The sequence below is a fragment of the Peromyscus californicus genome, unplaced genomic scaffold, assembly GCF_007827085.1.
Source record: "Peromyscus californicus insignis strain IS unplaced genomic scaffold, ASM782708v3 Scaffold_1__1_contigs__length_55948999, whole genome shotgun sequence".
Lineage (NCBI taxonomy): Eukaryota > Metazoa > Chordata > Mammalia > Rodentia > Cricetidae > Peromyscus > Peromyscus californicus.
In genome coordinates this window covers 44,839,539-44,859,734 of record NW_026294492.1, presented here as the reverse complement: position 1 = coordinate 44,859,734, position 20,196 = coordinate 44,839,539, and the positions used below count along the sequence as shown (strand labels likewise).

The 20,196-nt window shown below is 48.3% G+C and overlaps 2 protein-coding genes across 5 annotated transcripts in view; one reads left to right on the top strand and one right to left on the bottom strand.

Moving 5' to 3' along the window:
• The first annotated feature begins 691 nt into the window (after positions 1-691).
• Pram1 (PML-RARA regulated adaptor molecule 1) lies at positions 692-13,899 on the top strand. 4 transcript variants are annotated; one of them, XM_052746618.1, is made up of 10 exons: positions 692-6,363; positions 8,635-10,153; positions 10,239-10,302; positions 10,377-10,423; positions 12,885-12,942; positions 13,045-13,150; positions 13,272-13,434; positions 13,515-13,548; positions 13,627-13,661; positions 13,740-13,899. In XM_052746618.1, the coding sequence occupies exons 1-10, from the start codon at positions 6,361-6,363 to the stop codon at positions 13,775-13,777; spliced, it is 2,067 nt and encodes a 688-aa protein (XP_052602578.1). In that variant the 5' UTR covers positions 692-6,360; the 3' UTR covers positions 13,778-13,899. The 4 variants fall into 4 exon arrangements, 3 of the variants coding, with proteins under 3 accessions (XP_052602578.1, XP_052602577.1, XP_052602579.1); XM_052746617.1 differs by having other exon boundaries at positions 693-6,363; positions 10,377-10,453; XR_008220269.1 differs by lacking the exons at positions 12,885-12,942; positions 13,515-13,548; positions 13,627-13,661; positions 13,740-13,899 and having other exon boundaries at positions 773-6,363; positions 10,377-10,453; positions 13,272-13,379.
• Positions 13,900-14,498: 599 nt separating this feature from the next.
• Positions 14,499-20,196, bottom strand: part of Hnrnpm (heterogeneous nuclear ribonucleoprotein M) — a 61,757-nt gene continuing 56,059 nt past the window's right edge. Inside the window, exons 16-18 of the mRNA XM_052746629.1 lie at positions 18,122-18,924; positions 17,289-17,340; positions 14,499-14,924 (exon numbers count right to left, since the gene is read on the bottom strand). Of these exons, the coding sequence (XP_052602589.1) occupies positions 14,761-14,924; positions 17,289-17,340; positions 18,122-18,924 (1,019 nt within the window). The 3' untranslated portion in view covers positions 14,499-14,760. The remainder of the gene's footprint in view (positions 14,925-17,288; positions 17,341-18,121; positions 18,925-20,196) is intronic.

Here is a 20,196-nt window from a genome sequence, read left to right as displayed (position 1 = left end):
GACAGGGTTTCTCTGTGCCTGTCAGGATCTCGCTCTGTAGACCACACTGGCCTTGAACTCAGAGATCGGCCTGTCTCTCTGCCTCACTAGTTCTTGGTTTTAAGGGCGTGTGCCACCCCCACCTCCCCACCCCACCCCCCACCCCTGGCTTAAAGAGACTTTGAATTTTTTTTGTTTGTTTGTTTTTGTTTTTCGAGACAGGGTTTCTCTGTGTAGCTTTGCGCCTTTCCTGGAACTCACTCTGTAGTCAATGATGGCCTTGAACTCATAGAGATCCACCCGCCTTTGCCTCCCGAGTGCTGCGATCAAAGGCATGCGCCGCTGCCGCGCTGCCACTGTCAACCACCACCCGGCTTGTTTTCTTTCTTTTTTTTTTTTTTTTTTTTTGGTTTTTTGAGACAGGGTTTCTCTGTGTAGCTTTGCGCCTTTCCTGGAACTCGCTTTGGAGACCAGGCTGGCCTCGAACTCACAGAGATCCGCCTGGCTCTGCCTCCCGAGTGCTGGGATTAAAGGCATGCGACACCACCACCCGGCTTGTTTTCTTTTTTAAGCATCAAGAATTAGGAAGGCGCCGGCGGTGGTGGTGCATGCCTTTAATCCCAGCACTCAGGAGGCAGAGCCAGGTGGATCTCTGTGAGTTCGAGGCCAGCCTGGTCTCCAAAGCGAGTTCCTGGAAAGGCGCAAAGCTACACAGAGAAACCCTGTCTCAAAACAGAAAAAACAAAAACAAAAACAAAAAAACAAACAAAAAAAAAAGAATTAGGAAGGCGATGGGCAGTGGTGGTGCACACCTTTGATCCCAGCACTCAGGAGGCAGAGCCAGGTGGATCTCTGTGAGTTCAAGGCCAGCCTTGGCTACAGAGTGAGTTCCAGGAAAGGCACAAAGCTACACAGAGAAACCCTGTCTTGAAAAACTAAAAAAAAAAAAAAAAAAAAAAGAGGAAGGCAGTGTGGGAAGCTAGATCTAAGTAAGCTCTGAGCTGTTGTGGATAGAGCCCCAATTCTGAGGACAAAGGGTTCACAGGGGAAAGTAACGCCTTGGTGGCTATAGTTGAGGGGTGGGCAGGACAGGATGGAGAACTAAACTTAATCTTCATCCTTTCAGTCTGCAGATCCTCTTCTGCTGCTGGCTTCTGCCCCAGCCCCAGTTCTGGAGAGTTTGAGGTCCCTGTTTGACAATGTACCAAGGATGGGGATGTTGCTCAGTACATTGCTTGCCTAGCATGCACAAAGCCCTGTGTTCTATCCCCAGCACCAGATAAACCAGGAGTGCTGATGCAGGCATGCATTTCCAGAACTGGGCAGGAGTGGAGAGTAGAGTCTGGAGGATCAGAAATACAGGGTCATCCCAGCTACATATGGAATACATAACACACACACAAGAGAGAAAATGTGGTGCCTTGCTTCTGTTCCAGTCCAGAGCCAGAAAGGCCATGTCTCTTGGGTACAGAATTCTGTCCGGTTCTTTGTTCAGCCATCACTGGGAGGATATTCTTACCTCTCTGTCTAGCTCAGGCATCTTCTACTGCAGTTGGAGCACCCATAGAGCACCACAGTCTTTCACCAGTGCTCCTTACTGGCTCCTACTGCTCTCTGGAAAATACTCCTGTTCTTAGGGTGGAGATATGTTTGTTATACTAGGTACAAGGAAGATCCGAGTTCAGATTCCTAGCACCCATTTTAAAACTGGGCATGGTGGCATGTGTCTGTAACCCAGCACTAGGGGGCAGAGACAGCTAGGTCCTGGGGCCTTAGTGGCCAGCCAGTCTAGCTGAAACAGTTAACAGTGAGTTCCATTGAAAGATTGTCTCAAAAGAAAGTGAAGTGACTGAGGAAGGCATCCTGTGTTAACCTGTCTGGACTCCACATGTGTGGGCTTGATTATGTGTAACCTCCCTACACACACACACAATACACATGAACACAGATTCTAGTTCTAGTAGCCCATGGGGCTTCTCAAACTTCCCCATTTTCTATGGCCGTACTCTTCATACCTGCTGCTTCTGGGAAACAATCTGGAGACGAAAAACCCACCCCACTTTGACCCACTCAGCACTCCCTTGTATCCTAACTCTAAATCAGAATTATCCTTTATCACCTCTTTGTCCTGGTATCTGTAGCCATGATACCACTCACCTGCTGAGCTGGGTTCCTCTAGGCCCTACATCCCTGTCACAGCCCTCCTGTCTTCTCTTCACCAAACTTAACAGTTTGTAGGATCTAGAGAATGAAGTGCAACAGCCATACTTTTGATTTTGAATGAGTGAGTTTATTAAGTCAAAGTAAAAGAATAAATAGCAAGTGATTAGTGGGAAGTGGAAGGGGTGTAAGAGACAGGGACCTGGGACCTCCTGACTAGCCAGGTTAGCCAAAAGAGTGAGCTTCAGGTTCTGTGAGAGACTTTGTCTCAAAAACTAACTTGGAGAATAGAGGAAGACACCAGTGGCAACCTTTAGCCTCTGCAAACACACACACATACACACAGAAGGGAAGGTCAGGCCTTCTCTGAGGGGCCTTCCAACTTGGAGGACAGAGAGGGCAGAACCTTGTGAGCCTATCTGAAATGGAGGGATTCAGAAGCACCTCTGGGAAGGAAGCAATTCTTGCCTAGAGTCAGACATGCCTTTGTTGAAGCTCCAATCAGTGAGTGAGTGAGTTGAGGCAACAGCTCTAGATGACCACAGGGATAGATAAGGGTTAGCAGAGCATACTTGGATGACGACTGGCTGGGGACCAGGCTGGGGCAGCAGGTGCATGACCCACTTAGTCACCCCACAGGAAGCCTCTGTTCTCATCCCAGGTGCTGACCTGGGGTGAGGGGATATCATTCCCTAGAGGGCCTTCTCACACTTTACGGAGACTAGGAGATTTGGAAAATGTCTGCTCAGTGATTCCCATCCTAGGAACTGAGTATTGGGGATCAGATACCAGGAAACTACAGAACTTCCACTGCATCCAATTCACTGCCCAAACCACCTGCCTATCCCTGATTTACACATGCCCAACCTTTGCTCTTCTGGAAAGCTTGCTGAACTGCCCTCACCCCACCACCTGCTCCTTCTGAACTCCCATAATCCCCAACCTCAAGCTGGGATCCTACAGAGTATTCTGCCCTCAACTCCTAGATAGCCTCCCCCGCCCCAAAAGAATCTTCTTAGTGCCTCAGCTTTCCAGCAAGAAGCACTGTAAAATGTCAGCGTGGGAGAAGAGCACATGCCTGCACAGCTGCTCAGAGATTGAGGTTGACTGAGTAACTCCTGGAGACTTACTTGTCTGCAGGGCAAGGTGATGGGCCACCACTAGGCAATTATCCACCAGCAGTTTTGTCACCTGAGAGATATTAAATTGCTTATCATTACCCTGGCTAAAAGAAGTGGAGAGTGGCCATGGTCCTGGATCCCAGCTCTCACATCTCAGCAACCTGGACCACACTGCTTCAGGCACACTGTGTTCATTTCTTTGGCCCTCAATCATTTCAGGCCTCTGACCCCATAGTTCAGTGAGAGCCACCTGGTCATGGTCATGCGGGCCACATGCAGAGTGTAAGACCCCTGGTGCTGGGAGCTTACAGACCGCCCTGCATGTGCCCCTGCTTAGTCTACCAGGCTCCACAGAGTAGTTAGCCTGGGGGATCCCCAGCTGTCATTTAGACCTTTAGCTTGAGTTCCTACAGTGTGCTTCTCGGCCAATATGTTTGTGTTATGTGCATGTATGTGTGTGCGTGTGTGTGTGTGTGTGTGTGTGTGTGTGTGTGTGTGTGTGTGTATAACACAGAGGACAGCTGTGAAGCTGGTTCTTCCCCTCCACCTTACATGGGTTCCAGGAATCGAACTTGGGTCATCCAGCTTATATAGCAAGTGTCTTTACCACCACACCTGCCAGCCATCTCACTGGCCCATTGTTTTCTGTTGTGAGACTGGGTCTTCAATCAATTACCAAACCTGAATTGAACTTGTGATCCACCTGCCTTACCCTTCACAGTAGCTGGGATTATAGGTGTGGCTTCTTTTATATCCCTACCTCTGACTCCACTCACCAAGATTCTGGAAACTCAAAAACACAGACTTGGTTATACCTGTCCACCTGGGACTCCTGTAAAAGCAGATCAACATCTGGGAACTATGACCCAATATGAAATACACAGGCATCATAATCTTGATGCTGTGTACTAAAATAAAGGAGGCAGGTTTTCCTGTCTGAGCTTTCTGTTTAAATAAGCTTATGAAACCTCACCTGGTTCATTCCCAAGAATTACACATGTTCTTGCTACTCCATCAGTCTCATACCACCCAATAGCCGACTTGTCACCTAAACCAAAACATGTATTTTTTTTTAAAGATTTATTTATTTATTATGTATACAGTATTCTGCCTGCATGTATTCCTGCAGGCCAGAAGAGGGCACCAGATCTCATTACCAATGGTTGTGAGCCACCATGTGGTTGCTGGGAATTGAACTCAGAACCTCTGGAAGAACAGTCAGTGCTCTTAACCTCTGAGCCATCTCTCCAACCCCAAAACATGTATTTTTTAAGACTGGGTTTCACTGTGTGTCTCATGTAAACCAGGATAGCATCAAATGATGGGACTTTCTGATCCTCCTGTCTTTACCTCCCAAGCAGTGGTTTTTGTTTGTTTTGTTTTTCGAGACAGGATCTCTCTATGTGGCTCTGGCTGCCCTGGAACTCACTCTGTAGACCAGGCTGGCCTCAAACTCATAGAGATCTACCTGCCTCTACATCTCAAGTGCTAGGATTAAAGGCATGTACCATCCAAGTGCTGTTTTATGTGGTTCTGGAACTCAAACCCAAGGTTTTGTGTGTGCTTTACAAGTACTCTACCAACAGAGCTAAAACCTCAGATTTATTTTATGCTATTTTGCTTCAACAGGGTCTCAACTTTTTCTGTTGTTTTTTGAGACAGAGTCTCACTATGTAGTCTTGACTGGCCTTGAACTTACAGAGATCTGTCTGCCTCCCCCCCTACACACACACAAGTGTTGGGATAAAGGTCATTATGCCCTGCTGACAAGGTCTCAACTTTGTAGTTGGCATGGATGGCCATGCACTTAAGATCCTCTTGCCCTCAGTCTCCAAAGTACTGGGATTACAGATGCATGCCACCACACCTGGCTAGAACATGCACTTTTGGAGGTAAGTTTTTTTAATTTTCTGAATCAAGGTCTCACTATGTAGCTTTGGCTGGCCTGGAAATTAGTAATTAGTAAAAATCACTGGGTAATTAGGCTAGCCTTGGATTTGTACTGAACCCCTACCTCTGCTGGGATTACAAGTATACACCACTACTCCAGGGGCTTAGAAGATGTGTTTTGTATATCAGGGTGACTCCAAGGATATCACATTTATACTCACCTATGCACTTGAGCCACCCTGCCAGGGTCCAAATAATTTTCCTGCTTAGACCACACCCCAGACTAGTGAAGTCAGAATCTCTGGGAGATCCTTCTGTTAACAGCTCTAGAGATTCTATTCTGTTTCTAAACTGATAATCATCTCTCTATCATCTGCTGAGTGATTTGTTCCTTGACTGAATCCCCTCCTTTACCTGTGTCTACCTTGGCCCCTCTTTGGGCTCTCAAGGGCTGTTTCCATTTTCTTGCAACCCAGTCTTATGGTTTCTCCTCTCTACTTCCTTTAACCACTGGGAACTTGAGGTGTCCTTAAAACCCCCTGCCTCACCAGGGGCAATAATATTCCCTCACTCAGTCAGTGACAAGTCTTTAACACTACCCACCCCCAAATCTGCTATCCCACTTGAGCCTTATGCTTTGGGTGCTCAGCCCTGGCCAGTGGGGCATTTGTTACCTTAACAGGGAAGTCCTGTTGAGAGTACACGTGTTGAAACAAGGAAGGTAGATGAAGCAACACAGGAGGACAAATATGTCCTCACCATTGCACCAGTCATATCCTAGCTCTAACTCTTTACAGAGACTTCTTAAGCCCCAGAGCAAACCATAACATCCCCACTCAGGTACTCTGTCCCTGTGGCTGTCCTGAGTTTGGGCTTGGCCTTGTTCTTTGGAGACAAAGCCTGTCAAGACTCCAAAGTGTTCAGAGTAAAGGGGACAGTAGGGAATCAAGAGGCTAGTGACAGCTAGTAACTGTGTGCATTAGAGATGTGCTTAGGTCTGTTTACCTGAGCTTGGGGACAATAGTAGGCAGGCAGGAACTCAAGGAGGGAACAGACAGGCTATCTCCGCCTCCTTCCTCCTCTGCCCTCCCCACCCCGACAGCCCCTACTTTGTGCGTCGGCCTGTGGAGCAGAAACCACAGATACTTCCTCAAAGCAGCAGCCTAAGCACAGAGCCCACTCACCCTGTGGTCCACCACCCCCAGAAGCTATGGTAAGTCCCCAAGCCCCCAGTGAAGTCCGTTCTGGCCAGGAAACAAGGGGCACAAGCGAAAACTGGGGAACTGGTAAATATTCCCCCATGGGTAGGCAGAATAGAGATGGGAACAAACAGTCTTGGGAATGAAATGGTGCAGGCAAAGATTGAGAACAGTCAAGGCATAGCTTGAGCTCTTATGGACCAGGCTTGGATCTGTGACTGCAAGGGGGGAAGGTTGGGTATGCTTGGAATGATATCCCCTCACCCCAGGTCAGCACCTGGGATGAGACCAGAGGCTTCCTATGGGGTGACTAAGTGGGTCATGCACCTGCTGCCCCAGCCTGGTCCCCAGCCAGTCGTCATCCAAGTATGCTCTGCTAACCCTTATCTATCCCTGTGGTCATCTAGAGCTGTTGCCTCGACTCCCTCGCTGACTGGGGCTTCAACAAAGGCATGTCTGACTCTAGGCAAGAATTGCTTCCTTCCAGAGGTGCTTCTGAATCCCTCCATCTCAGATAGGCTCACAAGGTTCTGCCCTCTCTGTCCTCCAATCTTCTGACCCTAAGTGAAGACAGGCTGGAAGGCCCCTCAGAGAAGGCCTTGCCTTGTGTATCTACCTGTACCTGTAACCTATGGCAAATGGCCAGCTTTGAGAGCATCAGGGATGTTCTGAACATGTCATATAGTACATGTCCTCATGTGGAGAGCCTGTCTGCTGGTCCTCACTGGGGAAGGGGTCATGCTGTAAGCCTCCCTGTGCATACATCTTAGACTGGATGTATGCCTGTCTTTATAGTCCTGCATATACTTTTATTTCTGTAAATATTTACTGAGGACCTACTATGTGCCAGGCACTGGGAGGTCATTGATGATCTAGAGGGCCTAAAGTAGATAGCTGTATTTGTGTACATGAATGTGAATGTTGGGTCTTCCTCGATGGCTTTCTACCTTCTTTTGTGAGACAGAGTCTCTAACTGCCCCCGGAGCTTGTTGACTTAGCTAGCCTGGCTGGCCAGAAAACCCTAGAGGGCCTTCTCTGTAGGCCTCCCCTGAGGTAGGATTACAAGTGCTGCTCCTGGCTTTTTTTATGTATGGGTACTGAGGATAGAACTCAAGTACACAGGCTTTCATGACAAGTTCTTTGCCTACTGAGCAGACTGTTTAGTCAAACTGGGTGTGGCAGCACACACCTGTAATCCCAGGACACGGTAGGTGGAGGCAGAAGGATCAGGAGTTCGTTATCCTCAGCTACATAGCAAGTTTGAAACAAGCCTGAGATATGTGAGACCCTACTTCAAAAATAAATTAAAAAATAAATAAACAAGACAAAAACCCTAGTCAATGGTATGGTGTGGCTGAATGCTACAGAGTTTGCTTAGCAAGGTACTGGGTTCCATCCCTAACACCACAAAAATACAAACCCCCAAAACAACCTTGTAAAGACATTACAGCAGAACTAATATAAGAAATTTGATAGGTGATGGAAGATATAAAGAGAACAGTTACGTAGGATGGTGAAAGCGGACAACTGGGGAGGGGAAACTGACTTAAAATAGTGCTATCTCCTTAAGGAATATTGTCACAAAGACATGGAGGAGGAAGAGGAGACTCGTGCATTGAGGGGTATGCATTACAGACATTACAGAGGCTATGAGATAGGGAGGGAAGTTGCTGAGTCATTCAGGACTGTTTGCTTTCCCTGGAGAGATGAAAACTCACTGAGAAATTGGGAACAGAGAGTCAGCAGGCCTCCTCTAGGGCAGTAGACCCGGGAAGAGCCCATTACAGTATTCTTGGCTGAGGGGGTCAGTTCCTCCAGCTGGGGTGACAGAAGTGGTTGGATTCCGGATGTATTTTGAAATCAGAACAAAAAGGACTGTGGAGAACCTAGTGGTTGGGCAGGGGGCAAAGAGGGAACCAATGAGGAGCAGAAGGTGCAAAGGTTGAAGAAAGTATCACTAACTGGAAATACCGTGTAGTGGCCATGGGCTAGTAGAGAGGCATCAGGAACTAGGTCTTGTTAGAGATGAGGTTAGACACAGCTTAGGTGGAGGAGTCAGGAGGGTGTGGCTTCCAGGAACCTGAGGCCAGGAATAGTTCTCACCCAAAAAGAGAAGCTGGCTGAGGTAGAGCTGAGGTTGAGGAGGAAGCAACAGTAGAATGGGAGCCTAAGGGAATGGAGAGGGTGATGGCTTTGTGTGTCTACGACCAACTGTATCTGTAGGTACCTAGCTGTTTCTCCATCTGCCTCGTATGAGACTTCCTGAATGATCTATGTCTTCCTAGGGAAGCAATCAGGACTTCCGAAATCTCCAAGCTAAGTTCCAGGCCTCTCAACAAGAGCCCGGGGAACCGTACAGAAAAACCCTAAAACCTGAGTTCAACCAAATCCTGAAGAAGTTTCCACAGACTGAATTAAGTGAGCAGCCCAAGAAGGCCTCACAATCTGAGCTCAGTACAGTGTCCTTAAAACCCCTGCAGCTACGGTTTGCAGACCTCCCCAAGAAGACTTCGCAGTCAGAGGTTCTCAGAAAGTTGTCGCAGCCTGAGTTCACTGATCTACTCAAGAAGCCCCTACAATCCGAGCTCAAAGATCTTCCAAGGAAGCCTCTACATCCAGAGTTCACTGGTCTCAAGAAGCCCTCAGAGGCTGAGTTCACAGATTCCAAGAAGCCCCCAAAGCCCCAGTTTGCCAGCCTCCCCAAGCCCGCACAGCCTGAGTTCACTAATCTCCCCAAGAAGCTTCCCAAACCCGAGTTTGGCGAGCTCACCAATAAGTCTCCACAGCTTGAGGTGCTCCAGGAGCCTAGTGTACCTGCCCAGAAGCCCCTGAAACCTGAGCTCAGCAATCCTGCCAGGCCCCCAGTAGAGCTCAAACCTATTACATTCCCCAAGAAGTTCTGGCAGCCTGAGTCCAGTGAGGCCCCTCTGAAGCCCTTGCCATCCGAGTCCAGTACTTTTCCCAAGAAGCCACTGCAGCCTCAGGCTGCTGGTTTCTCTAGGAAGTCCCTGACACAGCCAGAGTCCAGCCAAGTTCCTCAGACATCCCTCTCCAAGCCTGGGACCAGTGAATTTCACCCCCACTCCCCACAGTCTGACATCAGTACCTTTCCTAAGATGTCTCTGCAGTCTGAGTTTAATGAGAACTTCAAGAAGCCTCCACATCCTCAGGCCGTTGGTTGCCCAAAGTCTCCACAGCAGCCCATGTCCTATGAGGTCCCCCAGACACCCCCCTGGAAGCCTGAGTCATGCAATCTCCCATCTTACTGCCCGCAGTCAGACTTCCATGCATTTTCCAAAAAGCATCCACAGCTCCAGCTAAGTGACCTTACTAGGACATCCTCAGAGCCCGAAGTCCGAAAAGTTCCTAAGAAGCCTCAGCACCCAGACCTCAAAGTGCTTCCTAAGAAGCCCTCACAGCTGGAACTGGGTCATCTCCCTAGAACATCCTCAGAGCCTGAGTTCAGCTCACTCCCCAGGAAGTTTCTGAAGCCTCAACACGGCAAGTTCTTCCAGCCTGACTTTCCCAAGGGTCTGCCCAGAAAGCCCAAACTTCCTGGTTCAGTATCAGAGTGCTCTCTGCCCTCTGCCTTTGCGGGCTCCAGCCCCCAGTTCCCCCTCAGCCCTGGGTATGGAGACCCTGGGACACCCCGCTGGAGATCAGAAGACTTGCAAGTCCGGCAACTGCCCCGGCGGCGGCCTCTGCCCTCAGCCAGCAGCCTGGGATCCCCTCCAGCCAAGCCCCCGTTACCGCCTGTTCCCATCAATATCCAAAGCTTCCGGAGAGGCTCAGCAACAGCCATAGGTGAGTTAGGGTAGGTGGATCAGGCAGAGGAAGGGACAAAATATCTGGACAGAGCCACTTCCCTCCCATGCTCTCTCCTCCACAGCTGTACTGAAGACCGGCTCTTCTGTGACCCACTTCCCAGCCCAAAAACCTCAACATATCTCGCAGTGAGTGTGGGGAGAAAGAGGTCAGGCACGGGGTGTAAGGTTAAAGGAGGCCCTCATCTCAGCTATCTCTGCAGGAACCCGGACGAGATCTATGAACTGTATGATGCTGTGGAGGCCACAGGTGACTCTAGTCTCAGCCCCAGAGGCAGAGGTTTGTAGATGGTCTAGGTGGTTGGCTTGGGCATCCATAAAACATTAGTTGCAAAGGCATTCTCTCAGGATCCAGGTTTAAGTAATCCACAAAGTGATCCAGACCAGACTGGATGCTGGTGAGCCAGAATGGTGAGGAAAAGGAAGCCCAGAGGCACCCAAACCCCACCCACCAGGTTCCTTGCAGCCCATCCCAAGAGGTTGTCCCAACAAGATGTATGCCTGGAATCAGTAGAGAGGTGTGGCCTAGAAGCAGTGCAGCAAAAGGTTCTTTGCCTTTTTTCTAAGTCAATTTCTTTTCTTTTTTTTTTTTTTTTTGAGACAGGGTTTCTCTGTGTAGCTTTGCGCCTTTCCTGGAACTCACTTGGTAGCCCAGGCTGGCCTCGAACTCACAGAGATCCGCCGGCCTCTGCCTCCCGAGTGCTGGGATTAAAGGCGTGCGCCACCACCACCCGGCTCTAAGTCAATTTCTTGAAGGGTTCCAGGATTGGTGTCTCTATGGTAACAACATGGGCTTCTATGAAAGAGCTTTGATGATTCTGCAGCCACAGCCAAGGCAGTTGTTACCCCATTACCAATAAGGAAGTTCAAGGATCTGAGACTAGGCCCAGCCAGTTGATCTAGAGCTGTGGGGGATTCCAGCTGAGCCCCACCTCCCCTAGCTATTCCCTGTCTTACTGGGGCTCCTAGGAGGGACTTTTAGCCTTGGGATATGCTAGCTCTCACTGTTCCAGCTTGAGGTCCTGGTATAAAGCCAGATACCTTCAAATTCTCCAGCCCTTGCTCCTTTCTGAGCCTTTTGTTTGCTTCTCCTGATCCATCTAGAGAGAGCCCCTAGTGCTTCTGTTGAGGGGATGTTCTACGGTTTGGGGGGGTAAGGGGTGTCAGCTTTGCAGAGGTTGGTCAGAGCCCTAGCCAGTTTCCAGGGTTAGAACCTTTAAACCTAAAAGTCCATCCCCTATCCCACACACACTGCTTCAGTAACCTCCTCCCAATCTTTACCCACCATTTTTCAAGATCATGATCAAAGTATCAGACCTCGCTCGAATTTCTCCTTTCAGTGCAATGTGTGAGCCATCCTGTGGGCACAGAGTCTCTCAAAGGCTGCTTTGAGCATTTCAGAGGTATCTTTCTAGTACCAAAGTGGCCTGGGACCACCAGCATCTCCCTCCTCTTGGGTTCCTTTGAAACATGGCAGCCGCCCCTCCCCCCATCCCCCTGTCTTTTGTCAGCTGGGAACTCCCCTGGAGACACAGGGTCCAGCCTTTCCAGGATTATATGTAGACCAACAGGAAAGGAAGATCATCAGTGGCCTGCTTCAGAACAAGCTGCAGGATGATCCAGAACCACAGGGCCCAGTATTTCCACAGTCAAGTTTGTTTCTAGCTGTGAAACCACTCAAGGCTGAGGCAGATGAGAAAAGCAGGTGCAGTGCAGGTTCTGGTTAGGACCCAGATCTCTGCCTAGAGAGTACAAATCAATCTCAGCACTGACTGGGTATGACACAGGTGCCCCTCTGTGGTCTGCTCATCAGAAAAGATAGTTGGTCCAAAGTAACATTTGGGTCATTAACAAAATGGGGCCTCTGATTCAGGCCCTAACCCTGATCTTTAAGTGGCTGTCACCCAAGCCCTCAGCCAACAGTTGGACTCACTCTGGAAGCCTAGCCTACTGCTGGGAAGTGGTGTAAGTCAACTCCTCTGGGAAACCCTACCATTCAGTCTCTGCAGAAGGTTCAGGCTAAGAACCCTACCCTGGCCAAGTGGTGGTGGTGGTGGCGGCGGCGGCGGCACTCATTTTTAATCCCAGAACCCAGGAGGCAGAGGCAGGTGGATCTGAGTTCGAGGTCTACAGAGTGAGTTCCAGGACAGTCAGGGCTACATAGAGAAACTCTTGTCTTCAAAAAAACCAACCAACCAACCAAAAAAAAGAACCCCACCTTGGTTGCTCCTCCTGAGAGGCAAACTGTGGATGCTATAAGGGAAAGCTTGTTTTTAGCTCTCAATCCAAAATCTTACTATAACTCCCAACATATTCTGGGAGGCAGAAGCAAAATGGCTCCCAAATTCTACAATTTGTGAGCTGGTCATGGTGGCCAGCACTTGGGGAGATAGAGGCAGATAGATATGAGTTCCAGGCTAGCCTGGTCTATACAGTGAGACCAAAAACCAAAACCAAAGGCCTACAAATCCATCCCATCTCTACAATTTTACTAGCTGGGTAGCCTTAGACAGTTGACCAACTTCTCAGCCTTTCCTCACCAAAGTAAACCTTACCCACAAGAACCGATGAATCCTCAGAGAAAGGTGCAGAAGAAAAGTGGTCAAGATACAGGGAAGCCCTGAGGACTGACAGAGCAGGGTCACCCATCAAGTCACTAGGGTAGAGACAAAGCTGGGGGCCTTTGTCCTGACTCTATCCAATGCCCTCAGATGAAGTGCAGTCTACTCAGCAAACCACCAGATGGCCTCAGCAGGACACAGAGTTCAGGTACATAGGGCAAACAGGGTGTTACAGGGCTGGGCTAAGCTCTGGGACTCTTGATAGGGCATACTTCTTATAAATAAATACCCCAATGTCTGGGTCTTCCAGGAAGAATGCCACTCAGCCACACCAGCTGCCACCCACAGACCCCAAGTTGCTGAAACAGATCAGGAAGGCAGAGAAAGCTGAAAGAGAGTTTAGAAAGAAGTTCAAGGTGAGAACATAGAGCAAAGAATGAATCCTGGGAGGATTGGTACCCAGGGCCCAGGACTTCCATCCTGAGGAAGGAACCAAAACTACAGCAGAAGTAGAGTCTTAACATGATGTTCCCCAAGTTTGAAGGTGAGATCGTGATTCACACAAAGATGATGATTGATCCCAATGCCAAGACCCGGCGTGGGGGTGGCAAGCACCTGGGCATCCGGCGTGGAGAAATCCTGGAGGTGATCGAGTTTACTAACAAGGATGAGATGCTGTGCCGGGACCCCAAGGGCAAGTGTAAGTGTGCTTGGCCCACATGTAGGGAAATGAGGGAGGGGTTCTAGGGTTGAGAATCTACTCTACTCTCCCCCCTGCAGATGGCTATGTACCCAGGACTGCACTGTTGCCCTTGTAAGTGTTGGTCCTGCCTGGGTGGAATGGGGAACACCAGGGTTGTCCCCCTACTGACTATACTGTGCTCTCTGCCAGGGAAACAGAAGTATATGATGACGTCAGCTTCTGGGGTATGTAGTGACTCCTACGGGTATGCTTGTTATCATGCTTCTGTGGCATAGATCACTTGAACTCATCCTTCTTTGCAGACCCTCTGGACACCCAACCGTTTCCTCAGGGACAGTAAGGAAGACAGACAAGTGGGTTCCAGGACCACCAACCCAGTCACTGCTTACTCAGGAGCCCTGGATCCCAGCCTGGCAAACAAGTCCAAGTGTACATGCCCACATAAAACCTGTCTTTAAAACATCCTTGCTTCTTGTCTTTTCCTCTCCTTCCTGACTGGTACACACAACAGAACACAAGCACATGCCAGGCATCAAAGTGAAGAGAAAGAAAAATCAGTTGTCTGTCCTATAGGAAAGGAGCTGCTAAGGATTCACTCCCACACACCCTAGATGACCAGTAGCTGTATTCCAAAACTTGTTGTAGGCTGGAAGCATGTGTTACCAAGTGAGTCTATGACCACCTTTCACTAGTGGGACTCCTGCCTAACAGGACATCATATGAAGTGTGTCCCAAACAGTGACATTCTTAGTGGGCTTGAACAAAGAAAAGCCAAAATTAAGTGAGCTTCACTCAGTGCCTGAGAATAAGGCCACAGAATGACTTTCAGGATTGCTATTATCACTCCTGGGAAGATGAAGACCTTCTAGGATCTGTACTATAGTGTTTCTACTATAACCGGGGTCTGCTTTCCAAAGATTGGGGCCCACAGACAAGCAACAATGGAGTCAGATCCCTGGAGGTCACAGCTCCGAGGAAGAAGTGCAAGCTGCCCCAGCTCTGCAGACCTCAGATGGCCACCTCTATAACATAAAACATATATACACACAAAAAAAGCAAGCCACTTTCTGGAACTGGTATTTATTATCAAAGTCATATTTGATGTCAACAAGATGCCACAACTACAAAAAAAATTGCGCACATTGCAATCTCAATGCAAACAGTCAAATGGAACCCCAATCATTAAAATATTAATTCAGATTACCCCAAAAAGCAACTGAATTTTTTAAACATCTTTATACATCCAGCCAACAAATTAAAATGGTTAACAAGGAAAAATACAAATTCAGAGGTCTGGTATTGATGTTTAAAAAAGGCAACTGCTTAAGCATTTCTATCGATTCGAACATCAATCTCTCGGCCACTCAGCTTCATGCCATTCATCATCCGGCAGGCTCTCTCAGCCACCTCTGGAGACTCAAACTTAACCACACCGCACCCCTTGGATTTTCCGTTCTCCATCTTGATGTCGGCGTACAGCACATGGCCTGGCACAGGGAGGGAAGAAGAGACCACACGCATCAGGCAAACCCAGAGCTCAGCCTCAGTCTGGGCTCCACTCAGTCCAGATCACCTGTTGGATTTCGGTGACAGAGTCAAAAAGGAGAGAGGCCCTTGCACATGAAGTGAATGCTCAGAACACCACGAATGGCGCCAGCAACTACAGCCCCCTCCACTATATTGCCATTGTTCTCCAAGCAGGACAACAGCCTAACCTGCTGTGAAGAACCTGCCAACCAGCTTCAAATGTTTGCCTTTATGCTCCAGCAAGTTATACCAAGAGGGGACTATGTGGAGCCAACTTTAGATTTGTATTCTAGAGGCTTGATTGTTGAATACCACCATCTAGTCACAAGGGCCACTGCCAATATGATACTCTATTCTGCCCCAATGTAAGCCAGGTATACTTAGTGAGTAGCTTACACATATCCATTCATAGACCTATAAGCACCCAGGTTATTAATATTAAGTACCCAGGTATGTGTCAAGTACAATAAATGGGTCTATAATAGAGTGAGAGCCAAAGACACGTTAGTACTGTTAGGCCCTTAATTCTTGTGCTACTAATGGCTTGGGGAGAGATGACACTCCAGTGGCTTCTCATGATAAAGTTCTGAGAGATATTAAGTAGCAATTCATCAGAATAAACATTCCTGCCAGAGCAGGACACAATGGTACACATCTGCAACCCAGAACTTGGGAGGCTAAAGCAAGATTTTGAGTTCTAGGCCAGACTGGAGCTACATGGCAAGACCCAGCCTCAAAAGAATGACAAGACAGAACTAAAGGAGGGAAGACAAAAAGGAGAATGGAAAGGTGGCTCACCTGTAATCCCAGCCCTTGGGAGGTAGAGGTAAAAGAATCAAGAGTGCAAAGTCACTGAGGATGAGGCTCAGTGGATACACTGCTTGCCTAGCATGCACAAAACCCTGGGTTTGAGCCCCAGCACTTACACAAGCCAGGCATGGGGGCACACCCCTGTAATCCTAGCGTTCAGGAGTTAGAAGCAGGACTAAAAGTTCAAGGTTATTTTTGGCTACAAAATAGTGAGTTTATAAGGTCCAGTCTGATTTCTAGGACCCCAATCTCAAAAAAATTAAAATAAATAAATCTAAGAGTTCAAGATCATCTTCGGCTACACAATGATTTTGCAGCTAACTTGGGCTAGTTGGATCCTGTCTCAAAAAGAAAAAGAGAAAAGGGGAAGGAAAAAAGAGAAGGGAAAAGGGAAGGCCATCTTCTGACAAGAAAGCAGAGAATGTCACAGGTCAAGGGCAATAGGGAGATGGAAGCAAGTTTTCAGAAGCTTTTGAATTTGCATATTCTCAGAGGTGGGATAAATGGCACATTCCAACAATAATGACTGATGTGAAATTTGCAGTGGAGAGAATCAAAGAGCCAGGCAAGGAGGTGGGCTTTGACTCTACAGCTTACCCCCCAAAAAACAGGGGAAAGCATCAAAAACACTGAAATGTAAGCCATTTCTGAATGAGGAAACAAAAAACAGGTGTTTTGATCAAGCAGCACCTAGACCTTGGTTTAGCTGAGAAGGTGCAATGGTAGTAGATGACTGCATCTCGGTCATCAAGGAAGCTTTCCAGAAAGTTTGCCTAGTGTGCCTATGAATCCACAATCAGAGACTTTCATCCCATACTGTGTGCCCAGACCTGTAACTGCAGAGCGCGAGTGCTCTGGGGAACCAAACCGGCTATAGGCTTCATGGAAGGCAACTTGTCTTGGAATTACTTGTTTTTGCCTCTTACAAATCTGTGACTTTAGGAAAGTGGCTTTGCTCTTACGTAAAAATGACAATACTGCCGGGCGGTGGTGGCGCACGCCTTTAATCCCAGCACTCGGGAGGCAGAGCCAGGCGGATCTCTGTGAGTTCGAGGCCAGCCTGGGCTACCAAGTGAGTCCCAGGAAAGGCGCAAAGCTACACAGAGAAACCCTGTCTCGAAAAACCAAAAAAAAAAAAAAAAAAAAAAAAAAAAAAATGACAATACTGCCTCCTCTCAGAAACTAAGAAAACAGAAGTGGTAGCATTTGCATGTAGTTCCAGAATATGGAAGGCAGAGGCAAAAGAATCGTGAACAAGTCCAGCTTAGGTTATAACAGAGACAGACTGTCTCATAAAGGATGAAATGAGCACATAGCATGACACATACCAGGACACCCAACACCTGCCTGAGTACCTGCAGAGGCAGAACAATGGCAAGGCCCATTGGTGCTCTAGAGCCCATGGTCAGTGGTTAAGGCTAGGAAGGAAGCTTCACTGCTCCAACTCAACAGCATCACCAACGAGCCACAACACAGGAATGCACATAGAGAGCCTTTCTCAAACAGACACTTACCACATTCGTTGAATTTGTCCTTTAGCATCTTCCATGTAAAATCAAATGGGAGCTGAGGAAAAAAGAGGCAGACTAATCTGTGATGCAGCCAAATCTCAATGTACAGACATCACAATAGATACGAGAATATGACTTGATTTCCTTGGGCTGGGTGTGTAGCTTAGGTGTAGGGTGATTTGCCTAGTAAGTGTATAGACCTAGATTTAACCTCCAGTAGTCCCCCCAACTCCAAAAAAACCTCCACTTCTCATGACAGAGAGGCAGGCTGACATCTTTATGACAATTAGCAGGAAACAAAACAAGTCTTTAGCTTATGGGGATGACCTAAGAGCTGAGTAGGCAACCCATTCAGTCATTCAATGACGAAATGTAATTCTATCAATCACAACCACCTTTCTCTAAATCACTGTGCCAAGACTAAGTGTTCCTCAAGCCAAGGGAATCAGAAACCACAGACCTTTATTTAGAGCTCAGTTTACTCTACTGCCTCGCACATCACAGGCAAATGCCTGACTACTGTATTTTTGTTTCTTTGTATTTGAGACAGGATTTCACTTGTTAGCTCTTGTTAGCCTGGATCTCACAGAGAACCAACTAACCTTTACCTCTAGAGTGTGGTGGGGATTAAAGAAATGGGCCACCATGCCTGGCCCTGGGACTATTTCTTCCTGAAAACCCTCAACCTCCAGTCCAGTTTTGGGGATGGGCAAGTTGTACTCCCCATGCTACCCAGCTCTCTAACAGACTTCCCTCTGGTCTACATCGCTCAGTCCACTGATTTCCCCACCACCTCATTCACAACAACAACTAGGAGCTCCTGAAGAACCACTTACATTTCTCACAAATATCTGGCAGGCCTTCCTGGCTACTCCAGGTGCATGGCCTCCAGCTCCACCAAAGGAACCTGCGAAGCTTCCTCCAAAGTTGCCCCGTTCCATCTCAATGGCTCGGTCAAAGCTAGCACCTCCAGCGCCACCCATGGCCAGGCCCATTCGCTCAATGCCAGCGCCCAATGCCGGGCCCATGGCAGGGCCCATACGCTCCAGACTGTTGGCTCCCATTCGCTCCAGGCCCATGCGCTCCAGACTGTTGGCTCCCATGCGCTCCAGGCCCATGCGCTCCAGGTTGTTGGCGCCCATTCGCTCCAGGCCGGTGGCCATACGATCCATTACAGGGCCCATGCGCTCCAGGCCGGCCCCCATGCCTGCGGGCACCATGCGATCCATGCTCAGGCCCATACGCTCAATGGCAGGGCCCATGCGCTCTACACCAGAGCCCATGCGCTCAATGGTTTGGCCCACTCGGTCAATGGGCGCGGCCATGCGCTCTAGGCCAAAGCCCATGCCGGCACCCATGCGCTCCACGCCAGAGCCAATTCGCTCCATGGTCTGGCCCATGCGCTCAATACTGGAGGCCATGTGGTCAAGACCTAGTGGGCCCATGCGCTCAATGCCGGAGCCCATGCGCTCAACTGAGCCCATGCGGTCCATGACCAGGCCCATACGCTCAATCTCAGAGCCCACTCGATCCATGCCATGGCCTAGGCCTGCGCCCATGCGCTCCATGCCAGCACCGCCAATGCGGTCAATGCCAGGGCCCATCCTCTCGATCCCAGGGACACTGCCTCCAGCTCCACCTGAAACAGGAATAAAAAGCACAAGTGGAAGTCAGGGACTTGTGGAGGTATTCATATACCAATGCAAGCCAGTCTGGGCACTTCAGATCCCAAGTTCAAACACAAATCAAAGTAATTTACTATTAAGAAAACTCAATGTTAGCAACAAGATATCCACAATTATCCTTTCTACTCCATAACAAAGGTAAAAATTTCATAATAAAACTTAAGGAATAAAAATTCACCTTCACTGGGTGGTAGTGGCTCACGCCTTTAATTACAGGACTTGGGAGGTAGAAGCAGTTGGATCTCTGTGAGTCGAGGCCAACCTGGTCTACAAACTGAGTTCAAGGACAGCCAGGGATACACCACAGAGAAAACACTATGCCCTAAAATCAAAAACCCAAAAAACAACAAAAAACCCCACCCACCAAAACCCAAAAAACTTCACCTTCATGCTGGTACCTATAACAAACCTATGAGTCACACATCAATTCCTGAAAACTTTGTAGTTCCCTTATCAGCAGACATCGAGAAATGCTCTCAAAGAAGCTCGGAAAACTTCATATTCAGTAACTCGGAGTAACCGATAAGAGTTACATGGAGATAATTCAAAGTCACTTACAACCTTTATCCTCCCTCAATTTATCCCTCTTAAGATGCCCTGCTGACAGTCAGTCTGTCTGCATTTCCTTAGTGCTTCCAGGGCACAAAGTTATTACACAGCCATATGAGCAGAAGATAAAGAAAACAAAAATGTCCATATAGCTCCTCAGTGTACACATGCATACAAACTGTCCATTTCTTAGAACACTTCCTTCTGGTAGGGAAACTGATAGCTTATGTATATTGATTTCATTGGTTTTGGAAGAAAGATGCTGACTGCATAGCAGGGTCAATTCTTGAAGCCAAGGGGTCAGTGACCAGCGCACAATAACCCTCATCCATGGTGCTTGCAACCCTTGGACAGGGAAGGTCTGGCTCCATCACCAAGGCCATACATGACCCACCACTTCACCATGCAGATCTCAAAACTCAAGTTTCATAGTGCTCATCTCTCAACATAGCAGTCTAACCCGTGGCTAGACTATTACTGACCCAGGGTGAAATTCAACAAGAGAACAATCAGCAATTTTTATAATAGTATGTAACTCGCCAAAGTTGTGTGGCCTGGCACAAGTCAATTCACCTCTCTGTGCCCACTTCTGTAGCTGAAATACAGCACACTGGTTGACAAAAAAGAAGCACAACTTCAAGAATGTTAGTGTTTCAGAACAAAAATAGCTCAGAAAG